The 25,679-nt window shown below is 40.5% G+C and overlaps 1 protein-coding gene across 9 annotated transcripts in view; it reads right to left on the reverse strand.

Moving 5' to 3' along the window:
• Positions 1-971: 971 nt before the first annotated feature.
• LOC119781763 (globoside alpha-1,3-N-acetylgalactosaminyltransferase 1-like) overlaps positions 972-25,679 on the reverse strand; it is a 44,553-nt gene continuing 19,845 nt past the window's right edge. For 2 of the 9 annotated variants that reach the window (XM_038282293.1, XM_038282305.1), the window contains exons 4-11: positions 19,278-19,316; positions 9,883-9,939; positions 6,660-6,692; positions 6,445-6,582; positions 6,231-6,363; positions 1,955-2,150; positions 1,496-1,715; positions 972-1,420 (exon numbers count right to left, since the gene is read on the reverse strand). In XM_038282293.1, the coding sequence (XP_038138221.1) occupies positions 1,282-1,420; positions 1,496-1,715; positions 1,955-2,150; positions 6,231-6,363; positions 6,445-6,582; positions 6,660-6,692; positions 9,883-9,939; positions 19,278-19,316 (955 nt within the window). In that variant the 3' untranslated portion in view covers positions 972-1,281. The remainder of the gene's footprint in view (positions 1,421-1,495; positions 1,716-1,954; positions 2,151-6,230; positions 6,364-6,444; positions 6,583-6,659; positions 6,693-9,882; positions 9,940-19,277; positions 19,317-25,679) is intronic. The other 7 variants (XM_038282319.1, XM_038282328.1, XM_038282313.1 and 4 more) reach the window with 7 other exon arrangements.

Consider the following 25,679-nt stretch of genomic DNA (forward strand, 5'->3'; position numbering starts at 1 on the left):
AGATCAGACACAATCCTGTAGTGGAGCTGGAAAAAACTACAGCTCAATTCAATCATCTACCGAGATGATGGTGGGAAATGATGCTGTCATTCCATTGGGCCATCTAGAAAATAGCTGATGCATCTGTGTTTTTGCAGATCCTAAGGAGCTCCCACTGCACTCAAAAATCCTCCAGAACCACTACAACCTGCCGTGGGCCTTGACATGAAGAGATGGGTGGTCATCATTCAAGTACTCAGAGGTGTGCCAACCTTTAACTGGAGGGATAGGGAAATGATGGAGTCCTTTGCATCTCTGGTACTAAAAGTCGAAACAAGGCAAATACGTCGTGCTCTGAGGAGGGAAATTCTCTCGTTATATGGATGAGTGAAAAACCAATTGTGCTTAACATGATCCCTGTGAGTCACAGAACAAAACGCATTTAGCATTTGGTCCTGGAGTTGGATTATTGGCCTGATGAGGCAGGGGAGTGCCGTTCCTTTGGTTGATAAAGCGTAGCGGTCCTGTACACGTCTGGCATACTGTAAGGTTGACTTGAGAAGCGTACAGTATATAGTCTAGGATTGTTTAGTACAAAAAGAAAATTCTAATATCACACTCTGTAGTTCTGAAAATCTAAGAGGTATTGAATGATATGCAACTGAAATTAAATGAAGTTACACTCAGCTCCCCTGTCTCCTACCAGGTGCATCTGCTAACACCAAATGTGTCAACATCCCACCTGGCTTTATGGCTCCTCCACTCAGAGTCACTTTAAGAATTAGTTTTTCGTTTGAATATTCCAGTAATAATTCAGTGTCCTTCTGGTGGAATCATGTAGCTCAGCGAGATCGTCCGTGGTGCTGATTAAGGTCGTCAGAAAGACTCTGTCACCGGACTCCTCTTGAAGATCTAATGGAAGCTGAAGACCTTGGAAACTGCTAGTGGGTTTATCTCCAAAATGAGGATTCTTTGAGAACTTCTTTTTATCCTTTGGTCAAAGTATCAGCTGATAAACAATATAAGGTGAAGCTGACGAAACCGAACTGCAATGAACCCGTTCGTTGTTCTTGATGAGAGCGGAAGACAGGCAATGGATTTACTGGATCTGGAACAGAAGTCAGAACTGAAACAGATCTGGATCTTTTAAAAATCCCTTAAAAAAATTCAAAGGGTTCTGAGTCTGAGATCGGGTGGTAAAATCAAGTGTAACAGGTTTTTTTGGAAATCCTGGCTGGTCCGGACCTGCTTGGTCTAGTTAAAGTGCAGTTAGGTCCAGTGACAGTGACTAAGTTGAAGGACTCAGTTGGGTCGTATGTCGTTATAGTTCTTTACAACCCCAGAGAACCTGATGGTCCGTATTTCCGCTTCTCTTTGTTTGAAGTCCTGCCACAGGTATTCAGGTGACAGAACCTTACTTGGCTTGTTTATCCACATGTACCTGCACACATACACAGGAAATGACATCAGCACATTATACATCCACACCTGACAGGTGCCCACTGCCCCATGTTACCTGTTCAAGTGACTCTCTTCCTGCCAGGCAGCCTCAATGCCCTCCTTGGCGTCATCTTCAAAGTTCTTCCGACAGGTCCTGGCGAGCTGGAGAACTTCCGGTATTAAGCCTCCAAATGCCCCCCCACAGTAGTAGAAGTCACCCTCATCAGGCGCCACATAGGCTCTGGAGGAGGTCCGCCGCTCATACGGAAACTTACTGCGGTCGTTCTTGTAGTAACCTGCAGAAAAGGAGGGAAGTCGGACATTAAAATCACGTGGACAGGCAGAAACTTGACTTACCAAGAATTCACTTCATACAACGATGATTGAATATGACTGAGTTGTTATTAAGGAAAAAATACTCAAAAGACTTCAAATAAAGATCCCATTAAAATAGCCACCCCCAAACTAAATAGAAATGTTGGTCTCTTCCATCCCAACACCACAGAGTTAAAAAAAAGAAAACTGGAAGTACTACCTGGATGGATCACAGCCACCAGTCCACCCAGTGATTCAGTCCCCCAGCGATCGTGAAACTTAGAGTCCACATCCAGACAGAAGATGTAATCCACTTTGTTTTGGATTTTCTCCTCGATCAGCTTCTGGATGATTTCCATCCGGCGGGCGGAGATTTCTTGCCAGCGATTGGAACTTGGTACCGGTTGCACAATCAGCTGATGGAGGAAGATGGGGACAAGGTATTTAATCACCAAGAGCGCCTTGATCTTTTCAACAACGTTAGGGTACATTTGCAAACATCAATGTATTTTAATGGATTTTAGTCTATTAAAGGGTCATAGAATGATTCTATAGGGTATTTGGTGCTGGTCCTTAAGGTCTCTGAATAGGGTGTGTAACATTGCTTGGGCTGAAAATGGCATATAAGCTGTTCTAGTAGCTCTAATGCAAGCCTGGTTAAAAGCCCTAGAATAAAATGACAGGTTTTCTTCCTTTTATGGTATGCTCATGAATATTTAGATGAGCTGATTGGTTGGTTTACAACGAGTGAAACTGCTGAGCAAAGACGCATCATAGCAACTAGCACTCACTCACTGAAATATCAAAATTGTTCATATGGTAGGGTGACCATAACCTGACTCCGCCAGATGGATTTGCTCCGCATATCTATCTGGAAACCTTCCGTTGAAGTAATTTTGGGAAGGGGCGAAAATACTGGTTAGCTGATTGGCCTATGTTGGTGATAGACGGGCCAAATAAACCAATCAGATCAACGAAGCATATGACGTACTAACAGAGCGACGACGAAAACACAACAACAAGCCAGGCTACTCTTGCCGAAACCAGTCGGAAGAAGAGCAACAACATCTTTTCCTCTGAGAAAAGCCTCCAGAGCAGTGTTTTGCTCTTCTTTCAGTGAAGAAATACTCTGTAATTCCGATAAAACTTGCTCGATAGCCACGCTAACGCTAGTTTCATCGGCTGAAGCCGCCATGTTCTTTAGACTGAACTGACTCGCTTCTCGTTGAGTCACACCTCAACCCGCCTCAAAGCCAACGCTGATTGGACGTTCGTTTGGTGAACGGCTCCAAATTTTCTTTAACGGAGAGTCTCCAGACTGATCTGCGAGTGAAACCTTGAAAGCTCGCGAGATCAGGATTGTCTCATGAGGCTAGGGTGACCAGACGTCCGGGTGGGAATTTCAAACTCGTCCGGGATCTACAGTGCAGCACGTAGTCGAAACACTGAGCCGTAAGCTCCGGGGCTGGTCCGGGAGCCAGGGGGGGAAGGAGCGACTGAACCAGAGCCGGTGATGGTAGCATGGACACCGGCGGCCCCGTGCTCCTCCCCAGCCCCCCTTCTCTAGCTGAGGACGGGCGGCTCATGGCTCTCCGCTGAGGTCCGGTCCAGTCAGCGGCCCAGCAGTCAACATTTCAAAAAAGCCCAGCAGTAAACCAGAGGGTTGGTCTGTATGTCCATTTCAGGGCATGACAAAAGTACAGGACAGAACCAAATAAGGCAACATCTCAGAGTTTACGTCAATTCGGGGCTTTGTCTGGATTCGCCCGTTTTATGGAGGAAGATTGGAATTGTGAGTTTTGCAGAGAAAGGAGGTGTCGATGGGGTTTGAATGTCTCTGCACGTCCATTTCACCCACTGAACTATCGTTATTCATCTATGACCATGTAAACTCGGTTTTGCATTCTATGAGCCCTTTAACTTCTGATCACGGTCTGCCCCAGATCTCACACTTCTGTCTGATCTGATCTCAGGCTAAAAAAATATATTGAGGGCACTATTGTGCATCAAAATCAATATTAAAAGAGATATTCTCATCTTCCTCAGCCGGCGATGTGTCCTCTACAGACACATGGAGAATCCCAACCGCTAGAGAAGCCAATTATCAGAATCTAAACATAGAGCTGGTGCTTCTAGATTAAAACTGTAAGCTTTTTCATTTAAAAAATCTAAATATTTTGTGATATTTAGTGGAATTATTGTGACGAAAAGGAAAAGCTGAAGGATGTTGGTGATGTGCAAGTTGCAATTTAAAATCGGATTATTAACCCATCGGCTTAATGTGAAGGAAGATAGCTAGCTTTGCTACAACTAATTTTAACCTGTATTTAAACAATGAAGGGGAAGGATTTGGAAGATATGTACAAAGCCTCTCTGTGTCCATTTATACATAAGTTGAGAGTCAAGAGCAGCCTTGACCTGCTCAAAACATCCTAACTCTTCCGTTTCACCATGAAGAAGGCGAACAACACATTTTTAACAAGCCAGAATCATTACAGCGACTCTTTTCAATCACTTTTACAATACCGTATTTTCACGACCATAAGGCGCACCGTACTAAAAGGCGCACTCTCAGTTATGTGTCCCATTTCTGTATTTAACACACACATAAGGCGCACCGGACTATAGGGCGCGTTTTTTATATACAGGTACAAGTCCTCTACTACCTTTAAATACCTCTACTGCATATTTAAAAATACAGCGGGGGCAAAACTGAGTATGACTGTGCTTTATTCATGTATTTATTACAAAGTATTAATCAAACCTGCGAGCTGGCCGTGAGACACACATCTCAGATGACACAGCGCTGTGATTACTCCTAAATTAACTTAAAATCCTGAAATCTGCCGACGGAATATGTTCGCTTTTATTACCGGTATCCTGGTGCCTGCAGTTTAAATTATTTAGATGAAAAACACCTGCCAGCCGCCGCGTGAACCCGCAGGCTGCCCAGCCTAGAGGCTGCTGATGAAGGGATTTCTGCTGTCGGCGCACCGCTGGTATGTCGGGGTCTGAGCGCCTCCGACAGAAATAGATAATCTGGATGAACTGACTGCAATTATTAAGTTTTCAGGTGGCCTTTCTCACTTAAAAACATATTAAAACTACTTTATTCCCACTGATCACAGCAAATATAGCTGCAAGATTTAGATTATTTAGATGAAAAACACCTGCCAGCCGCCGCGGTGAAGAGGAGGAGACCCGCCCACAGGCTGCTGTTGAATTAAGTTTTCAGGTAGAAAAATAGAGCGGGAGCAAAACTGAGTATGATTGTGCTTTATTCATGTATTTATTACAAAGTATTAATCAAACCCATCAAAGTCATCATCCTCTGTTTCTGAATTAAACAGCTGCGCTAAATCAGACATGCCAGTTTCCCATTCTTCGCTGTCAGAGTCACTTTCCGTGCAGCGCGGCTCCTCAGAAATAATGCCTGCTTTTGCGAAAGCTGGAACAACAGAGCCAGCAGACAATTTAGTCCAAGCATCTACAATCCATCCGCAAACTGTGGCGTAATCTGCCCGGCGCTGCCTTCCACTTATCCTGAAACTGTGGTCTCTGTCGGCCATCCATCGCTCCCACGCCGCTCGCAGCCTTACTGTGAACGGCCGCTTCACACCGATGTCGAGCGGTTGAAGTTCTTTTGTCAGACCTCCCGGGATAACGGCGAGCACAGCGTTCATTTGATTCACCTTTTTTTCACATCGGCTGTGAGATGGGCACGCAGCGATGGTGATGCGTGGAAAAAAACACCTGGTCTCCTCACATAGGCTACACCTGCCTCAGCCACGCTTTCATCATCTCCTCGTCCATCCAGCCTTTTTCATTTGCGTTAATATCATATGTCATCAGAGCGCTGTCTGTCTCGCTGTCAGCTCCCAGATCAGCTTCTCTGATTGGTTGATGCGGCGCGTCCAGCAGCAAAACTTCAATTTTTCCATCTCGAGCAGCAGCAGCGCGTTGGAGGTGCGTCAGATGCTTAAACGCTTCACGACGCGCTGCGCCTGCTGCTCAAAACGCGCTGCGGGACCTTTTGCTGCACCTATACGCGCGTCAACCATTGACTTTGCATGTAAACTCGCTGCTTCTGCTGCACCTGCTGCGTCCGGTTCACACCGATGTCGAGTGGTTGAACAGCGAGCACAGCGTTAATTTGTTTCCCCATGTTTTTCACATCAGCTGTGAGATGGGCACGCATGGAGTTACATATTAACAGCGATGGTGATGAGTGGAAAAAAAAACACCTGGTCTCCTTACATTCAGCCACTCCTTCATCATCTCCTCAATGAGGTGGTCTCAAAAGTCACAGTTACAACACACATAGGGCGCACCGCACCAAAGGGCGCACTGCACATTTTGAGGGGAAAAAAAGACGTTTAAGTGCGCCTTATAGTCGTGAAAATACGGTAAATAAAAATATTACTGTCAGACATCCAAGTGATAATCTTGAAGTAATCATTAAAAGAACGGCTTCCTGTGTTAAAAGCTCTGTTTACCTCTCTGCCGGCAGCCATTTTCACTTTTGGCACCTCCTTCGGCTGGTCGGTGAAGACGTATACATGCACTCTGAAACCCACGAAGAAGTGCTGATCTAGCGTCTCCAGGAAGTTCCTCAGAAACATGACGTACCTGAACAGGAACATGTTCATGCTCTGATCAATCAGAGGTGGTTGGCAGACAGGAAACTCAACACTCTGTTCTCTCACTCACTTCCCAACAGCGAACACCGTGGCAGCGATGCTGATGTTCTTCTTGTGGTAGACGGCATCCAGGAGAGTTGGGTTGAACGTTCCCTCCCAGACGATCGGAGCCAACCAGGGTGTCACCGACACAACGTCAGTCCGACTGCTTTCAGATACGGATCATTAGGGAAACCAGAACAATGGACAAAAAACAACAACTCAGCAGCAAAGAACGATACTCACCCCTGTGTGATGCTTGGCTGTTGGTACTTTAACCTGAAATAAACACAAAACCAAAGTTAATCTGAACATCAACTTTTAAATACTGCTCAAGCAAAGGAACATCCTCTGGCCTCTTTGCAAACTACTGATATCAACTGTTTCTTTGGAAATGTAATAACCTGGTTAATAGATTAATATTGAATAAAACTTGTTTTCCATCTTCGCAAGCACGTGTAAAACTACTGAGCCTCAGGAGACAGATTCTTCTTCAATAAAGCCGATCACACACTGTCTGATTTTTTGCCCTTTTCGGGCCGATTCTCCAGTCGTGTGAGAATTTTTCGATCGGGCCCAGTTTCAGCCTTGTTGTGTAGAGCAGCGGTCCCCAACCCCCGGTCTGCGGCCCGGTGGTTTGGCCCGTATGGGCCTGTATGTTTGGTACCGGGCCGCACAGAAAAAAATACATATATATTATTTCGACGATCAGAGTCTGAGTGATGTTTTATTTAGAAAAATATAAAAAATTGGGGCATTCTCTCCCAATTACGTCAGTCGGTGCATCTGTGCCTCTTGACACAGGTTAATTCATTCTTATCTATAACCCTAACCCGCATCCTATTTCCTGCGGTTAGAGCGACCAAAACAAAGCTACGGAGCAGACTGGACATCAGGAAAACACTTCGTGTCATTGTCTCCAGTTACGCCTAGATGGGACCGGCTTGTTTCAGAGAAACAAGCTCAGGGCTCCCACTAATTCAACATAATGGTGAGTTTTATTTTTATGCTGTTTGTATTTGATTTTATGCCAGTCGTATTATTTTATTTTATCATATTTACCCCGCACACTTTAAAGGTCGGTCCGTGAAAATATTGTCTGACATATAACCGGTCCGTGGCGCAAAAAAGGTTGGGGACCGCTGGTGTAGAGTGCAGATGGTAACGAGGGGCGATCAGCCTCTCACAACCACCAATCATAAGGTCTGGAGAAAATCAAACATGTTTGTAAGGCTGCATCAGAGCATCGGGCCGCACGGTGTGAGAACATTCATCGTGAGCTGTGAACTTTTAAACCCTGAGATTTTGTCGTACACTTTGAGCTGTAGCTGCATGCAACGATTAAAAATATCGCAGTGTATGCGCGGCTTAAGGTTTTCCCAGCTCTGAGCCGAGATCACAGTCCTCCTCTATCTGTTTGATCATATTTCATGTTGTATAATCAGTTTTGTAAAATCGATAAAGGTGCTTTTGTATCTGGATCCTTCCTGTACAAATCTTTCCTTCTGGATTATACCAGCATCAAAGTAGTTCCTTTAAGTGGCCAGAAGGTGACAGTGTTTCCAAAAAGTTTCAGGATTTCATCATCTGCCAATTTATTTGTTCTTATTCTTTCAGTAATACCTCTGATGATGTATGTAGAGGTGAACAAACCCTAAGTAAACAAAGGAGGCCAGAGTCATCACTGAAGTTCATTCCTCTTTAGAAATAAGTCGCCACTGTGTCTCTTTAATATTACTTTACATTTTATACACACATATATATGCACAAAACTATATACACACATATTAAACTCTATATATCTCTATGTATAGATACATCTATAGATATATATCAGTATTTATCTATACATCAATAGATATGTATCTTTATATCTATAGATACATCTATATAAATATAACGGATTAATGTCCCAGTTAAAGTCCAGAGGTTCTTCCTGGACTTTTACCAATCCAGTTTTCCCTTGGTTCCTGTTTGGTTCTTTTTTTACCTAAACATGTTGGTTTATCCACCAAAGATACTGATCCAGAGCTGATTTTTTATTTACACTGAAGCTCAGAGCTTCTTATGGTTAGTTCTTAGGAGAGACTACAGATAAACTAATTTAAATGTTTAAGCAACATTTGAACGAATCGTAAGCCTCTATCAGCCCACTTCTTAGGTCCTGAAGAAAGTTCTTGTTCCTTCTGTGCCACAAAACAAAACAAGAGAGCCGTTTCATTAATAAATAAATTCTTCTCTTAAGAAATCATTGATAAATATTAAATAAACTAAAACAACCCTGTGAAAAAAACAAAATATAGTAGATAAACTTTTAGCATATTTCTTTATTTAATTCAAGATAAAGCCATTTATGTATTTAAATTAAGAATTATTTAATAGAAGATTTATTTATTTTAAAATACTTTTATTTCACAATGGAATTTTATTCTGTGAGACTCAGTGAAACTACTTTACATATTTCTATAACTATTTCTTTTTTTTTCAGTGAGTATTTTTGCAAAACACAGAGCCACTCAGACAGATCTTTCCTTTTCTAGATTCATGTCTATGTTTCTTTCTTATGCGCTATAATTGGACAATTTAAAGCTAATTGTGCAAATCTCCATCAAATGAGATGGACATTTACACAATTAGCAAATCTACATCTCATTAGCATCCCCCACTGCATCTTAAGCAGTGTAGGTTTATTTAGGTAGGCACTAGGACCACTCCAAGATGGCAGCCATATTTCATGCACCCTAGAAGCCAATGCAAGACCTGCTCTTTATGTACATCAATGAGTACACCGCTAACAAAACTCTGCCTTATCATTGAAATGTAACAGCCTGAAATTTAAAACTGGGTTAAAGAAAAATAAAAGCCCTTAAAATGCAAGTCACAAAATAAAGACACCATTGTGAAAATTAGTCCTGATATCATACGCTTTAAAATAACATTAAATATATAAATTTGAAATACATTTTTAAATAAACAAATATTTTTAACATATATTGTATTTAATTTCACCGAAACGTTTGTTCATGTGAAGGGATATTTATTATTAATAATAGGAATGCTTTAGTTTTCAACTTTTTGAATAAAAAGGCTCTTGATACAAAATGTTTGAGCAAAGCTACAATACAGTTAGACAGGAAGAGGAAAATTGCTAAGATTAGTTGGGTGAATAAACGACCATAGTCGGTTTACAAAAAGTGGACCCTGAAAGAACAAAATAAACATTTAGAAAGACCTTCAGGAAACCCGAGAAATTGATTCAGAATTGAAACATGGAATAATGGAATTGGAAGGTAGAAAACATTGCAAGAAAAAGCAGGAAACAGGATTGTTTAACATTTTGGACAGGGCTATAAAATTTCCCCCCAGCAGCTGCAGGGGAAAAGATGACAGAGAGACTTTAATCAATCCCAACACCAAGCAGAGACAAGCTGCAGAATACACCATCTATCATGGGAAATATGCTTCTTACCCCTCTGCTGCCACCAGGTGCAGGTCGGAACTCACTAGGAAGTGTTCGCCCAAAAATCTGTGAAATATGCATGAACATCAAATCATAATGAGGGTCAAGCAGAGGCTCTACAAGCTGATGACTGAAAATTCAAGCAGATCTAAGCCAGAAACCGACGATTAAATTATCGCGTTCAAAGTTTGGAAACATTTAAAATTTACACATCTGAACATCTACTGCAGTGAGAATCAATGTAGGAGGATGGATACAATTTACGTACATTTGCACGTACGTATATACCTACATACATGCATATATAGTGAATTGAGTTCCAAGCTTTATAGAGTAGCCAACAAAGCCTTGTTTTGGCTTTTGTGTCATCGATAGTCGATAGAGTCGTCCAACCGCCCCACCTTACTTCCTGGTACTGCTGATCCTGAGGGAGTAATCCCACTAGATTAAGCTCGCCTCATGGTACAGGTCTCAAATGTGATTGGTCTAATTGTGTTTTCAATGTGCTCAAGACCAGAAGAGTCAAATAAATGGTAAATGGAGTGGGTGACGCAAAAAGAAAATGGCAATTCAAAAAAGGATTTGAACATGAAAGCCGAAAAAGAAAATGTAATAAGGAATAATTGTTTTAAATGTGTAATTAGAAAAGGTTCATCATCAGATTTATAACCTAATTTTCTTTATAAATCTCAATTTAGAAAATACTTGTTCAAATTCCAGTTTTCAGTATTGTATTAATAAGTACAATTTACGATTCCTCTTTAATAATTCAATGTAAAATATGCAATTAGAATTTTATTTTGAAATTAAATTTCAAGTTGCATCATTTAAATATTAAATTTGAAATGGGTGGTTTTTGTGTCATATAGTTCGTGAGACCATCCTGATCTCGCGAGCTTTCAAGGTTTCACTCGCAGATCAGTCTGGAGACTCTCCGTTAAAGAAAATTTGGAGCCGTTCACCAAACGAACGTCCAATCAGCGTTGGCTTTGAGGCGGGTTGAGGTGTGACGCAACGAGAAGCGCGACAGTTCAGTCTAAAGAACATGGCGGCTTCAGCCGATGAAACTAGCGTTAGCGTGGCTATCGAGCAAGTTTTATCGGAATTACAGAGTATTTCTTCACTGGAAGAAGAGCAAAACACTGCTCTGGAGGCTTTTCTCAGAGGAAAAGATGTTTTTGCTCTTCTCACTACTGGCTTGTGGTTGTGTTTTCGTTGTCGCTCTGTTAGTACGTCATATGCTTCGTTGATCTGATTGGTTTATTTGGCCCGTCTATCACCAACATAGGCCAATCAGCTAACCTGTATTTTCGCCCCTTCCCAAAATTACTTCTACGGAAGGTTTCCAGATGGATATGCGGAACAAATCCATCTGGCGGAGTCAGGTTATCATATTGTAGCATCTGTGGCGCAATCTGTATGGGTCAGGGATCCGCCCCCTTTTTAAAGGGACAGGGCACACTACTATCAGATTGAACCCGGGAGTAGGGCCTTATGTGCTGTGGGTTACATTAGCAGCGACCGTCTAGGTACTCCATAATTGTTACAGAAAGATCCTATTGATACAAGAGAAAGCTCAGGTCAGTCAATAAAATCAATCAACTTTGGATCCATTAATTAACCAATAACTTGCATCCACATTCGATTCTCTCATATCATCCTCCCAATCTGAAGATGGTTCTTTTAAGTAAATATCTGAGAAAAAAAAAGAAATATTTTCATCACTATGAAAGCTTTTGACAACCAAGTTTTTTTAAGATTTAGGCCCCATCCACACAAAGTCAAACCCTGGCCTAAATTCACAAATTTTTCACCAAACCAGCCTCTCATCCATACGAAGCCGGCATTTCGGGGGTCTGTAAATGATCTTTTTTTTATTAAGCCTTCAGAGTGGGAAGATTTTGAAACGCCGTTTTCGCGGTTCCATCTTTAAGCTCTGACCGCATTTTTTTTTTTTTACACGCATGGGTCATAGCGTCGCCTCTAAACACGCATGCGCGACACAGTATCACAACAACAATGGCGCCGCACTGTGTTGAATGGTTGCTGCTCATGCTGTCGGGCTTACAACAGAATCTTCTTCTTCTGGAATATCTCCAGGAAGAACAGAGCAATATCGACGACATAGTTCAGCACCTGAATTTGACTTAACCACGAAAATTGACCCGCAGGGGTTTTCCGGTTTGGTTGTTGTATAAATATTACTGCGCATGCCCAACATTTCGTTGCCTGTTTTCGCCTATTTTTGCTTTGGCACCACAGCGCCACTTACAGGCCTGGCATACATTTTGCAGCGTTTTCATGCATTCATGTGGTCGATCACATTTATTTTACGTCTCCGTCTTTAAGACAAACGTTCTGGAAAATATTAGCGTTTCGTGTTCGTTTTGACTTCGTGTGGACGGGGCCTTAGACATGGAGGAAATGATGAGCTACCGAAAAAAGTGGAGAAAGTAAAAGCCTGCATTGGGATGGAGTCAAACACGGTATTGCCTGGTATATTCCCCTTACGGTCTAAGGAGAATTAATAAATGTATCATTAAATATTCATAAACCTGAACTCGTGACCCCTACAAACCATAACAGCTTTAAGAGGCTTCCTATCCAAACTGTCAACTACCCTCTTTCAATTTTCCAGTTTTCTAGTTGTGATCAAAACAGTGCTTTGATGATGCATTCCTACATCCTCATACCTGCAAAACGTTCCTTATTTTATGCAGAAGCACCTGCAGAACTACCTGCACATTATTAGATACAGGAGTTCCAATCACTTCACATCACATGGCCACAGGTTTATAAATTGAAGCACCAAGGCATGCAGACTCATGATGGGAGGCCTCACTGAATAATGCAGTGGGTCTGCTGGCAGAAGCAGACAATAGATGGTCCCTGAAGGAGAACTTGAGATCTACGTCTGCTTAAGTGGATCAGCATCCTATCAGCTATGAAGATTTTTTTTCCCAATTCCCTTTAAGTTGAACTCTACTCAATGTTTCTACTGCATTTTGCACCATATTTTTCTGATCACGTCTGCATTTTATAAATAGAAATATTAATTTAAATGTTGTAAGCTTCTCTTTCACTGTTGAGAAACTGTATGCATCGAAATGTTGTATACACTCTGTGTATATAAGATGACAAAGTTTGTCTACGTTTAATGAGAATAAAATCATAATATTATGAGAATAAAGTTGTATTTTATGACAACTCTTACAAGAAGTACCTTCTTTCCAAAAATTAGGAATGTTCAGGATCCTTTGAAGGATCTGTTGCAGATTCCTAAATGACTTAACTTTAAAGAAAGAATTGAAAAGCAGCCCATTGAAGAGGACAGAAGGGATACTGTGGCTGAAGGATCTGAGAGGAGATGTGATCCAAGTGCAAACAGAAAGGTGCATCACTGTGGTCTTTATTTCCAACATCTGCAAAGGACGTGTTCATTTCCCCCCAACTCATAATGATAAGATAATTTTTACCTTGATGGACCTTTTAACATATATAAAAACACCTCTTTAAATTCGTAGGGAAGCGGCTGTACCAACCACTTCATTTCCGACTTATCCTGAATGGAGCCCGACTTTACACAAGTGAATTAAGTGAATGTGATTGGTCGTTTATCAAGGGGGAAAGATTGTTTTGGCGTAAGGTTTTCTAGCAAGTTTGGTTGTGGCTGGTGTCTCGGAAGCATCTTGCTAACCAGTTAGCAACTTGGTGCTAGTAGGTTCCCAATGGGAAATTACATTGGTGACCTAGAGACGACACTGTCAAGGAACGCTATGGACAGAGGAAACATGCAAGAGGAGGAGAGTTTTATAATGGAGGTCGTGGATGAGTCTCCTCCGTCAAACATACAGAACTCTTAAGAAAGCAGAAAGTTCCTAAAATTTGCTAAAATATTCTTTTCTTATTGATTTTGCAGCACTAAGCGCCTTTCTTTGGCGCAGTTATGCTTTAAAGTTGTAGGAAAGCGGCTGTTCCAAACGTTGCATTTCCAAATTCTCCCGAGTGGTCCTCGACTTTACATGAGTGAATAAAGTGAATGTGATTGGTCGATTATCAAGTAGGGGGGATATTGCGGATGGTTCTCAAGCAAGTTTGGTTGTGGCCGGTGTCTCGGAAGCATCTTGCTAACCAGTTAGCAAGTTAGTGCTAGTAGGTTCCCATTGGGAAATTCCATTGGGACCAAGTAGCACTAAATTGGTGACTTAGAAACAACACTGTCAAGGAACGCTATGGACAGCGGAAACATGCAAGAGGAGGAGAGTTTAGTGTCGGAGGTCGTGGATGAGTCTCCTCCGTCATCCATTTTTTATTTAGAGGAGGAAAGCGGGGACGAAGATGTTGTGGAAGAGGACGCCAGGGCGGCAGAAGCTTGGTTTGGTGTAGAAGGCTTCCAGCCGTACATGTTTGAGCCCTTGCCTCGCAACGCTGCCAGTTCTGTTAGCTCTACACTGAAGACAAAGACGTCCATCCCCGTGAACACTGCGACTGAACTCCATGGAAAAGTAAATGATTGTTATTTCAACCGTTGCGTATATTAGCTGCGACATATGAATCAAGATGCTATGATGGAAAAAATTTGTTTGACAGATGACCGTTGATATATGATTGGCTGAATTTAGGTGTTCAGGCTGATGTATAACTAACTGGAGTGCATGAGATAACGGGAAAAAACTGATTTTGAGGCAGGTTTTTGTTTTTTAATAGAAATTTTCTATCTTTTGGGACAATATCGTCTTATAAAGAGTAAATTTTTATACGTATATGTTTACGCCAGAATTATTTGACATTTAAATATTACTTCCCTTTGGCGTTAAGCAGAAAACTTCATATCCTGAATACTTTTATATAGAAACATTGCTGGGAATTTCTTAAAGAGCCTGAAGGTAAGCAGTTAAATTGATTGAGAATGTAGATATGCGTGTTTGACAACATTAAGAAAAAAGCCCTTTTTTCCAAACATGCCAAATGTGACACACCCCAGTCACTTTAGAAGTGGAGCTAAACTGGAAAAACGACCTGTGAAATTTCTTCCACAATACAATGCACCATTGATTTCCAGTCTGCATTGTCTCTATTGGAGAGAAAATAACCTTTTTCTAAGAACTGAACCAAAGATTAAAGATAATCCCTGAAAAACAGGTTAGGCTTGTTTCTGACCCCCCTTCACCTTCTTGTAACAACTGCATTGTTTGCAGGTGAAGGGTAACCAAGCAATCCGAGCTGCTATTGACTCCAGTAGGAGTTGGCTTTAAAACAAATATGAACATTGTGAGATAGCCTGGCCAAGCGGCTGGTTCTTCTCTGTTCTGAACTTCACAGATCTCTCTTATACCTGTTTGGTCTGAAATACAAAATGGCCTCCAATGGACTCTTCCATTAACAGATGTTGCTACTCCATTTACTCTCTACCTAGCTTGTGTTACATACTATAACTTTAAGCAACATGTTCAGAAAAAACACCATACAATTATCTACATACATAACATTGGCAAGGTCTCAAATTGTTAATAAAATGTAAAAGGATTTCCATCCCCCCCTCTTCCTCTGGTACCTTCCTGTGACCACAGCTCTACACAGGAGTTTCTAATTCAGGAAGTGAGGTCACACTTCCTCCTGAAAGACAGGCAAGGTAAGTTCACCAAAATAAAACACAAAAGTTAAACAATCAAACAAAACCTTGAAAAGTTATAACCCGATTTAAACCAAGATGTTATACTAAATTATCTGTAGAAATGCAAACATAAACAAACCCAGGATAGTATATGAATGCAAACTACAGAATAAAGAGATGGTTAAATCAAGCAAACAACAAAATAACAAATGTATAAACTGAGACAAATGGTGTTCTCACCCACTTTGTCACAAACATTAAAAGAGGCAGTCTGAACTTTGTCCTTTGGAACCCTTTAATCTTACAGAACACCGTCCAAACTAGTGTTGCGCCGATGCCATTTTTTGGCCCCGATACCGATACCTGGCTGTGCAGTATCGGCTGATACTAGGGGTGTAAATCACATCCATCATGGCAATTCGATTCAGTATCGATTTCCTGACCCAACGATTCGATTATTTTCGATACTCAAGAATACACCACGATTCGATTCGATTAATCGATTGTTTTTTTTTTATTATTTTTTTTTTTTTTACACCTTACAGGCTAAACAAAGTTTCAAGTTTGAAATAAATCAATGAAAGCTGTAATATCATTATGCATTTTCTTTAGAAACAACAGCAAATAACAGAAGTAGAAAAGTTGCATCAAAAAATACTGCAAAAATACTGCACAATATCAGTGTAATGAGTTCAATGCAATACCTCGGCTCCAGAGAAACTGTCCAACATATTTTTTTAGAATATAATAAATATACTCAGGAAAGAGAGATGTTGCTTAGAGAGTTAGACAGGAATAAAAATAAACTAGATATAAGGGAATTGTTTCAAAGGTCATCTGGGGATGTAGTTTTTGGTAGTATTTTTAATTTTCTAAGAAGAACGGGTATTTTAGGGAGAATATAATAGTTTGTCTGGTCCATACTCCATTCTGGAAGGTGGCGGTAATGCACCTATAAGTTGTTTGCCAACCGCCATTAAAAAAAAGAAGAAGAAGAAGGCTTCAGAGTGTTGACGTCACCGCCCCCTTGAGAGACGCTCCGCTGCTCCTCTCCCAGATTGTAGCTGACCGCAAACAGTGCACCAGACAGGAGGCCGGCTTGTTTTGTTTTTATGACCGAAATTGCGGAAAACAACTCGTGAAGTTTGACCCGCTAGAAGAGCGAGGTGCGCGAGAACGCTGGGATCCTTTTTCCAGCTGAATCTCCGCTCTTTTTGCCCTCATGTCCCTTCGTCGTCGGACTAAACTCGCCGCCACTTCCTCATCGCCTCGGCCGTATCTAGACCCACAGCGTGTAGCCCAGACCACGCTTCAATACTGAGCATAATTTAAAAATGTCTGTGTGAAGCTCACTGCAACACACTGCTGTAAGAGTATAACCAGGAAGCGCGGTAGGAGGGCAAAATAGGTTTAGCGGCACCGCAGCACGGGAGGGAGAATTACGTCCAGGAGCAAATGGATAAAAATAGACCGGAGGGAAAAAACAAACATGAATCGATTATCTTGCGGACGTGTCGATGCATCGGATCGTCTGCTTTTGGATCGATGCATCGATACAAAACGATTATTATTTACACCCCTTGCCGATACCGATACCATAATAATGTAAAATAATTGCCATCATGGCTTTGTCAAGCTGCTGCCTACCTTTGTGAAGCAGGAACAAATCTAATACAAAGTGAATCCAGTAGAACTTTTTATTGCCTACCTGGAATGGGTGACAATAGTTGAATAAACTTATGGCTCTCAAAATGGTATCGGTGCCCTATTTGTTGGTACTCGCCGATACCGATACCACCATTTTAGGGCAGTATCGGGGCACCGTCCGATACTGGTATCGGTATCGGTGCAACACTAGTCCAAACCCACCATGTCCAGACTATATTGCAGAACCATTAGGAGAAAATTATTTTTTTATGTGATGGGTTAGAAGTCATTGCTTCTGTAGAAAGAGCTTTAATTTGTCTGTGCAGATTCTTCAGGGATGGTTCCTCTCCAACCACTATTTGTAATGTTTAAACCAGATTATTTCTGAAAGATTTTTTGCATAGACTCATTGGCCAAGGCAGAAACTGAAGGAATCCCTTGGTTCAAGGTGCAGAGGAAGCGTATGGGTATATCCCTCAAAACAGCCATCCCAATCTTAGGTTCTGACCCTAACACAGATGTATTTTCTACTGTTTTCTCCCCCAATTTCAAAGTTGTTGGGAAATCATGTTTACATGTCAAATCATTCTGAATTAAACATGTATATAAATGTACTCTTTATCAGACCATATTGTCCCAAAATTTAGAAAATTTCTATTAAAAAAAAAATCGTGTCTTAAAATCTGTGGGGTTTTTTTTGTTATCTTATGCAGGCCAGTTAGTTATACATCCGCTTGTACACCTAAATTCGGCCAATCATATATCAATGCTCTAACCTGACTCCGCCAGATGGATTTGCTCCGCTTATCCATCTGGAAACCTTCCGTTGAAGAAATTTTGGGAAGGGGCGAAAATACTGGTTGGCTGATTGGCCTATGTTGGTGATAGACGGGCCAAATAAACCAATCAGATCAACGAAGAATATGACGTACTAACAGAGCGACGACGAAGAGGAGCCAATTGATAATTAAAACTCTTGCCGAATCCAGTCGGGAGAAGAGCAAAAACATCTTTTCCTCTGAGAAAAGCCTCCAGAGCAGTGTTTTGCTCTTCTTTCAGTGAAGAAATACTCTGTAATTCCGATAAAACTTGTTCGATAGCCACGCTAACGCTAGTTTCATCGGCTGAAGCCGCCATGTTCTTTAGACTGAACTGTCGCGCTTCTCGTTGCGTCACACCTCAACCCGCCTCAAAGCCAACGCTGATTGGACGTTCGTTTGGTGAACGGCTCCAAATGTTCTTTAACGGAGAGTCTCCAGACTGATCTGCGAGTGAAACCTTGAAAGCTCACGAGATCAGGATGGTCTCACGAGGCTATCCACGCTCATCTGTCGATCAAATCTTTTCAGTCATTGCATCTTGATTCATATGTCGCAGCTAATATACGCAAAGGTTGAAATAAGAAATAAAAATGATTTCCTTTCCCATTGAGTTGCGTCCCAGTGTTCACGGGGATGGACGTCTGTGTCTTCGGCAGGCGTAGAGCTAACAGAACTGGCAGCGTTGCGAGGCAAGGGCTCAAACATGGACGGCTGGAAGCCTTCTACACCAAACCAAGCTTCTGCCGCCCTGGCGTCCTCTTCCACAACATCTTCGTCCCCGCTTTCCTCCTCTGAATAAAAAAATGGATGACGGAGGAGACTCATCCACGACCTTCGACACTAAACTATCCTCTTCTTGCATGTTTCCGCTGTCCATAGCGTTCCTTGACAGCGTCGTTTCTAAGTCACCAATTTAGAGCTACTTGGTCCCAATGGAATTTTCCATTTGGAACCTAAAAGCACTAAGTTGCTAATTGGTTAGCAAGATTCTTCCGAGACACCGGCCACAAGCAAACTTGCTTGAGAACCTTCCGCAATCTCCCCCCTACTTGATAATCGACCAATCACATTCACTTTATTCATTTGTTTAAAGTTGAGCACCACTCGGGAGAATTTGGAAATGCAATGTTTGGAACAGCCGCTTTCTGACTTTAAAGCATAACTGCACCAAATAAAGGCCCATAGTGCTGCAAAATCAATAAGAAAAGAATATTTTAGCAAATTTTAGGAACGTTGCGTTTTCTTAAGAGTTCTGTAAAAGCAAACGAGAAGTTTCCCCGTCAGCTTTAGGAGTCCAGTGCACAGCAGGAACTGTTACTCACCCCAAGTTTGAAGAATCCGACGACTGTTCCTTAAATCTGCTGACATAGAAACCAGAAATCAGAATAAGTAAAAATGTGAAGAGGTACAGCTTTACAGTCTATTTTTCCAAAGATTAAAGATAAGGATCAGGTAGATCAGAAAGGAAAGAAGGAGAATTTTCAGTGGGACACAGACCGCTAATGTAGAAATATTTGGGAATCATCCTCGTTTTTTCCGGTCCTAAATTTCCTAAAATTTTACCATTTCTGGTTTTCTTCTAAATAAATATAATCAAGATTTGTTTATTTATAGTTTTTAACCTAAATGTGTGCCATATGTACTGTGATATACGCCTGCCCCCATGTACCACATTACATGACCAGATAGTTTTGTTTTATATGTTGCTTGTTTTGTTTTTTGGATCATTAGAAAAATCTAAAGAAAAAAAAACTAAACAAAGAACATCAGGAAGGGATGGAAGTGTGTGTGTGATATACATAAACAGCTTATATATCCATTAGCGATTTTGCTAATGGTTAGGTTTAGAGCTAAGGAGTCAATTAGGTTAGAGTAAGGTATGCATTGGTAATTATTAGTTTTAGGGTTAGGGCATAGAAAGGGTTGACACGTTTTTCCTACTATATATACTACATATAGTAGAAAAAACATGTGTGTATATGTGTTTTAGCAAATGTATTCATGATACAAAGTTAAAATTAGACAACTGTCCTCTTTCTTAATTGATTTGTCAGGGATCAATCTCAGATGCAAAGTTTGGGCCCCCAGGAATCTTGCATTTCAAAACATGCTCCAAAAGTCTGTGAATAGGTGTTTGGGGGAAAAGATTCTGTGATATATTGTGACGTTCGGCTGCCTTATATATCGAACATCAGTTCTTACTATCAATAAAAAAAAAATGAAAAAAAACATGTTTACCTTAAACAATGAAGGAAAATGGGTTACCTCTACAACGCAGCTGTGGCAAATAGCGTCGTGGAGCCCATTCTTAAAAATGTCTTTCTTGGCTTAAGGACATGGTGTTTTTCCTTAAACTTGAGAAAATTAAATATACAAAAAGAGGATGTACAGACAATTATTTCCAAAAATGGCAGTGTTTTCTTTCTTATTTTTGAAATTTGGAGCTCCTACTTAACTAAATATATGTGCCTGTTGCTGTATTTTGCTGATGTTTTTTTTTTTTCTATTATTATTTATTTTATTTTTCTGCTGAACATGTTGGGCTGAGACAGGGTGGGAATGTTTTGTTTTTATTGTTTGTATATGTAGTAGGTGTGACTATTTCAACATTTGTACTTGTATGTATATATTAGAAGTTATACCTGCATAAGTATACGTTTATCCAAAAAAAAAGGCGAACTGTATTCCTTATTGTGATTAACTTATCATTTGCTTCAATAAAAACAATTTGAAAAAAAAAAAAAAGTATTTCTTGACAGTAACGGAACAAGCCTTTATTTTCTAGTTGAAATTCTTGTATAACCTTTTCAAATTACTTGAAAATATTCCTCTCTGTCAGTGTGGCTATAGTTGTTATACTTTAATCAATCCAGTTTGTAAAAGATTTATGTGTAAAAACTGACTTGAACAGAAATGTCTGAAGGCTTCTGTAGCGGCATACAGGGCCCCATCTTTTATTTACAGTAAAATGATCCTCTTCCTGATATATGACGTACTTGTCTCCCAGCCTACCCTGAGGTAGGTATATACTCAAGAGATCTAGCTGCTTCTGGGGAACACCAACACTTCCATCATACGTCACCAAAGAGCATTAAATAAAGTTTTAGCGTGCTGCAAAAAAATAAAACCTGAACGTGGGAAAGAATTTGATAAATGTGTGTCTCTGTGTTTACTTATTCACTAAAATGCTTCAAAAAGAGAAAATAATATCCGATATAGATGAATTTCACAGATTGACAAAATTAATTTTTAAGTTATGGAATATGCTGGTAAAGGTTTGTTTTGTTTCCAACTTTAAAGACATTTCACTTCCCATTCAGGAAGCTTTTTCAAATCAAAATGTCAGGAATAGCGCTGAGTTAGAGGTTTTATACAGTAGCCAAACGAATTGGAACGAACGGGTCCACCCATTTGGTATGGGGGTCGTTTGGCTTCTTTTGTAGACTGCAATGCCCCATGCCCATATAAGGGTCTGAAAGGTCGGTCGTTAAAGGGGATTGTTGGCCCGTCTTAATAGACAAGGTCCTCCACTCTCCTGTACAGGGGGTGGGGCTACATTGATAATGGGAAGGGATTCCACCCCCTCTGTTTAAGTTTGGTTTCTCTTTCTTAACAAAGATGGCTTCCTTCACGCATGGTCCAACACATAAGAGCTGCCTCCTCTGTACAAAACTCTGCAGTACATCTACACCTTATGGACAAAGGACATTCCTTTGAAGAGCGGAATGTTCACATTTTGGACAAAGAAAACAGATGGTTTGAGAGGGGCGTGAAGGAAGCCAGCTATGTTAAGAAAGAAATAACAACCTTAAACAGAGGGGGTGGACTCAAAAACCTACAATGCACTAATTGAGTTGATTCCTTCCTGTTATCATCACAACTCCACCCACGATACAGGAGAGTGGAGGACCTTGTCTATTCAGGCAGGCCAACAATCCCCCTTAACGACCAACATTTCAGACACTTAGATGGCTATGAGATATTGATGTCTAACATAAGAGCCAAACGATCCCCATTCCAAATAGGTGGACCCCTTCGTCTGTTCAAATTCGCATGTTTCCAAAACAAAAACAAGGCTTTGTTGGGCTACTGTATAAAACCTCGAACTCAACGCTAATCCTAACATTTTGAATTGAAAACGCTTCCTGGATGGGAAGAGAAACATCTTCAAACTTGGAAACAAAGTCCAGTCGATCATTTTTATTTTTTAGTAAAGTTGTGGAGTAAAACTGGATCCCTCTTTTCCAGCCATCGAGGTGCTTAACTTTTTAGATACGCCTTTGCTTCAACACACCAGTGCCAAATAAAATATTGAGTGAACGGTAGGACTCTAATAGAATGGCTGCATACTGAGGAGGTAATTTGGTGATTTATTTAAGCAGAGATGAATGCGGATACCAGCGTATCTGCTGCTTTTCTATTTAAATGAATTCTCAGAACAAGGATGTGGTGGACGGATCAGACTCTTTACCTAATGCAAATCCGGCAGGAAGAGCTATAGAGGATGCAAAGATATTTTCTTTCAAATTTACAGGCATGTAGACAAAGCCAAAGCACAGGTCCGCCTTCTAGATCACAGTAAAGCCCTTCCTGCCTTTGTGTGTTTGTTTTTATTTTCTTTGCTCCCATACTCAAGGTTTCCTAATTCATACAGACTGAACAATCTTTATAGGCCAGATGCTTTTGTGTCAACAGTGTGAATAAAAAGTTAAACAAAAGCCAGTTCTGGACTTAAGGATTAAAGTCAGAATTCAAACAGGATGTTGACATGGTAAGCACATTTATTACAGGACTGGGTTTAAATAAAAGCAAATTTTGACTCTACAGCAGATCTACTAGCTAAGAAATATGTATTTTTAATGTTTGTAAAGGCAGACTGGCTTGCAAAAGTATTCATACCCCTTAAACATTTGCTCATTTGTCCTATTATGATGACAAAATGTATTTAATTGGATTTTAAGTTAAAGACAAACAATAAGTGGTTTACAAAAGTGTGAATTACAAAGACAATAATAGTTTTATTCGTTTTTATATAAATAGTTGAAAAGGCCATTGCAGAAAAAATATTCATCTCCCCTGGGTCAATACTTTATAGAACCACCTTTTATTGCAATTATGTCTGCAGGTCTTTAATGGTTTGTATCCGCCCCAGTTGGAAGGTTTTTTTTCTGCTTACTTCAACAGGTTTTCTACCAATATTGTCCTGTGTTTGGCTCCATCAATCTACCCTGTACCTTGAAGTTGAGCACTCCCAGAGAATGATGCTGCCACCACCATATCTGACCGTTTGCAGACATTTTGCCAATGGAACAAGTCAATTTACATTTAGAATAAGAAAATATTATTGCATTCTCTCATTTCAAGTGCTTTTTCTCTAATTATTTTATGTTAAGTGTAAAAATACTCATTCCATTGGCAAATTATCTCATTTACCTACTCAGATTAAGGGTAAATAAACTTAATTGCTCGTCTTCAACTGGTTCAAAATGCTGCTGCACGTCTTTTAATTGGCACACGCAAGTACGAGCACATTTCACCTATTTTAGCTTCACTCCACTGGCTGCCCATCCATCTTAGGATTCATTCTAAATTTTTTATTTTTTTTTAAAGCCTTGAATGGCCTTGCCCCAATTTACCTCTCTGAGCTTCTGCACCCCTACACTCCCAGCCGATCTCTCAGGTCAGCTGATCAGCTGCTCCTGACGGTGCCTGAAGCAAGGCTTAAGCTCAGAGGGGATCGAGCGTTTTCTGTTGCAGCTCCAAAACTTTGGAATGGATTGCCGCTCTACATTAGACAGGCCACCTCTCTGCCTCATTTTAAAACTCTTCTTAAAACCCACCTCTTTTCTTTGGCTTTTGACACCATGTAGAGTGTTGATTTTATGTATACATGTTGATTTTATGTACACACATGCATATTTTTATCCTGTGCAGGCAGTGCTTTTATTTTATTTTATTTACTTTTATTTATTTTAGTTATTTTATCTTTTTGTGCGGCACTTTGGAAACCTTGTGTTCATTTAAATCGTGCTATAAATAAAGTGGATTGGATTGGATTAATTTAAGAAAACTTTTACTTATTTTTAGATGATTTTTCCAGTGTAGCGTTTTGCATTTCCGTCAAAAAATTTAAATTTTGGTTTCATCTGACCAAAGTACATTCTTCCACATTCTTGCCATGTTCTCAACATGGCTTCTGGAAAACTTCAAACAGGACTTCTTATGCTTTCTTATGCATTTTTAATCAGAATCTGTTACTTTAAACAGAATTTAACACTGAAATAGATTGGCGACCTGTCCAGGGTTGACCCAGCCTCTCACCCATAGACAGCTGGAGATAAGCACCAGCATCCCTCACGACCCCACTTGGGATTAAGCGTGTCAGAAAATGGATGGATGGATGGATGACATTGAAATAGTAAGCAGGTTTTTATGGATCCATGTTATACATTGAATTTTTAAATGTTTTTTTTTCTTTTGTATGGCTTAATGAGAGCAGTGGGCTTAATGCTGACCCGCAAGCCTTTAAATCTGGGTTTGAATGACGACAAAGCCATTCTCAAGCACATATCAAGGCGCTCATTCGTGAGCAGGGTCATCTTTGAGCACGCCATTTCACTTTTCTGTCAGCAGTTCACCGCAGTTCTTCCAGCAGTCCACACTTTCTCTGCTCTCTTTTTCTTATCGTCTTCTCCTTCTTTCCCATCGCCCGGCTTGCCACAGGTTTGCCTGCTGTGTCTAGAAGTAGCTAGCACACTGAAAAAACGATCTAGAAATAAGAAAAAATATCTTAAATTAAGTGTATTTATCCTTAATTTGAGTAGGTAAATGTGATGGTTTGCCAGTGGAATGATTATTTTTACTCTTAAAATAAGATAATTAGATATTATGCACTTGAAATAAGACAATGCAATTGTTTTTTTCTTATTTTAAGAGTAAATTGTCCTGTTCCATTGGCAGAATGTCTCTTTTACCTCCTAAATCCCCCCAAAAACTGCACTTATTTTAAGAAAAAATGACTTATCTAGATTAAATTTTTTTCCAGTGCAGCAGAGACCCAGACTGAAAGCTGATTGGTTAATTTGGATCACGTGCAGCCTGGTGCCGGCGCTCAGGAGGGCTTTACCGTATTAAAGTGAAGTAAAGAAAGTGAATCTTGCACGGATCAAGTGTGGGGAAATCTTTTGTTTGCTTCTGGACTGTTTTTGGCTTCCAGCACTTTAACCAAAACGTATCCAGTTTGAGCAGCAGACCTGCTGCAGCATTTTATTTGCAGAATTTTGTTTCTAAAACAGAGTTTAAATCATGTTTGATTTTCTTTATACTTCACAACTTTAACATATATTAAAATGCTTTAAATAAAATATATTTGTTTGTGGCTGTAATGTGACAAAATATAGAAAAGTTCGAGGGGTATGAATACCTTTGCAAGCCACCGTATTCAGTGCATATTCCATAATTATTTTATGAAATGGATTTTAACCTTCTCTTTGGGATTTGCATTGTCTGGCTCTGCTCTAAAATGATCGGGGTAGGGACTGTGGGAGAGGCAGGTGGAATTGACTCCGTACCCTAAGGACATTGCTTAGTGCCTGGGAAAACCAGTTGCTGCTGAACTGTGATGGTGCACCATGTGTCATCAAACTGCACTTTGAGGGGCCGTTTGATTTCATTGCAAGAGGAAGAATGTGTTTGTTTTCATTTTAGGTGTGGTTGTAATAGCC

This window comes from Cyprinodon tularosa, unplaced genomic scaffold (genome assembly GCF_016077235.1).
Source record: "Cyprinodon tularosa strain WSP-4 unplaced genomic scaffold, ASM1607723v1 ctg104, whole genome shotgun sequence".
Classification (NCBI taxonomy): Eukaryota; Metazoa; Chordata; class Actinopteri; order Cyprinodontiformes; family Cyprinodontidae; genus Cyprinodon; species Cyprinodon tularosa.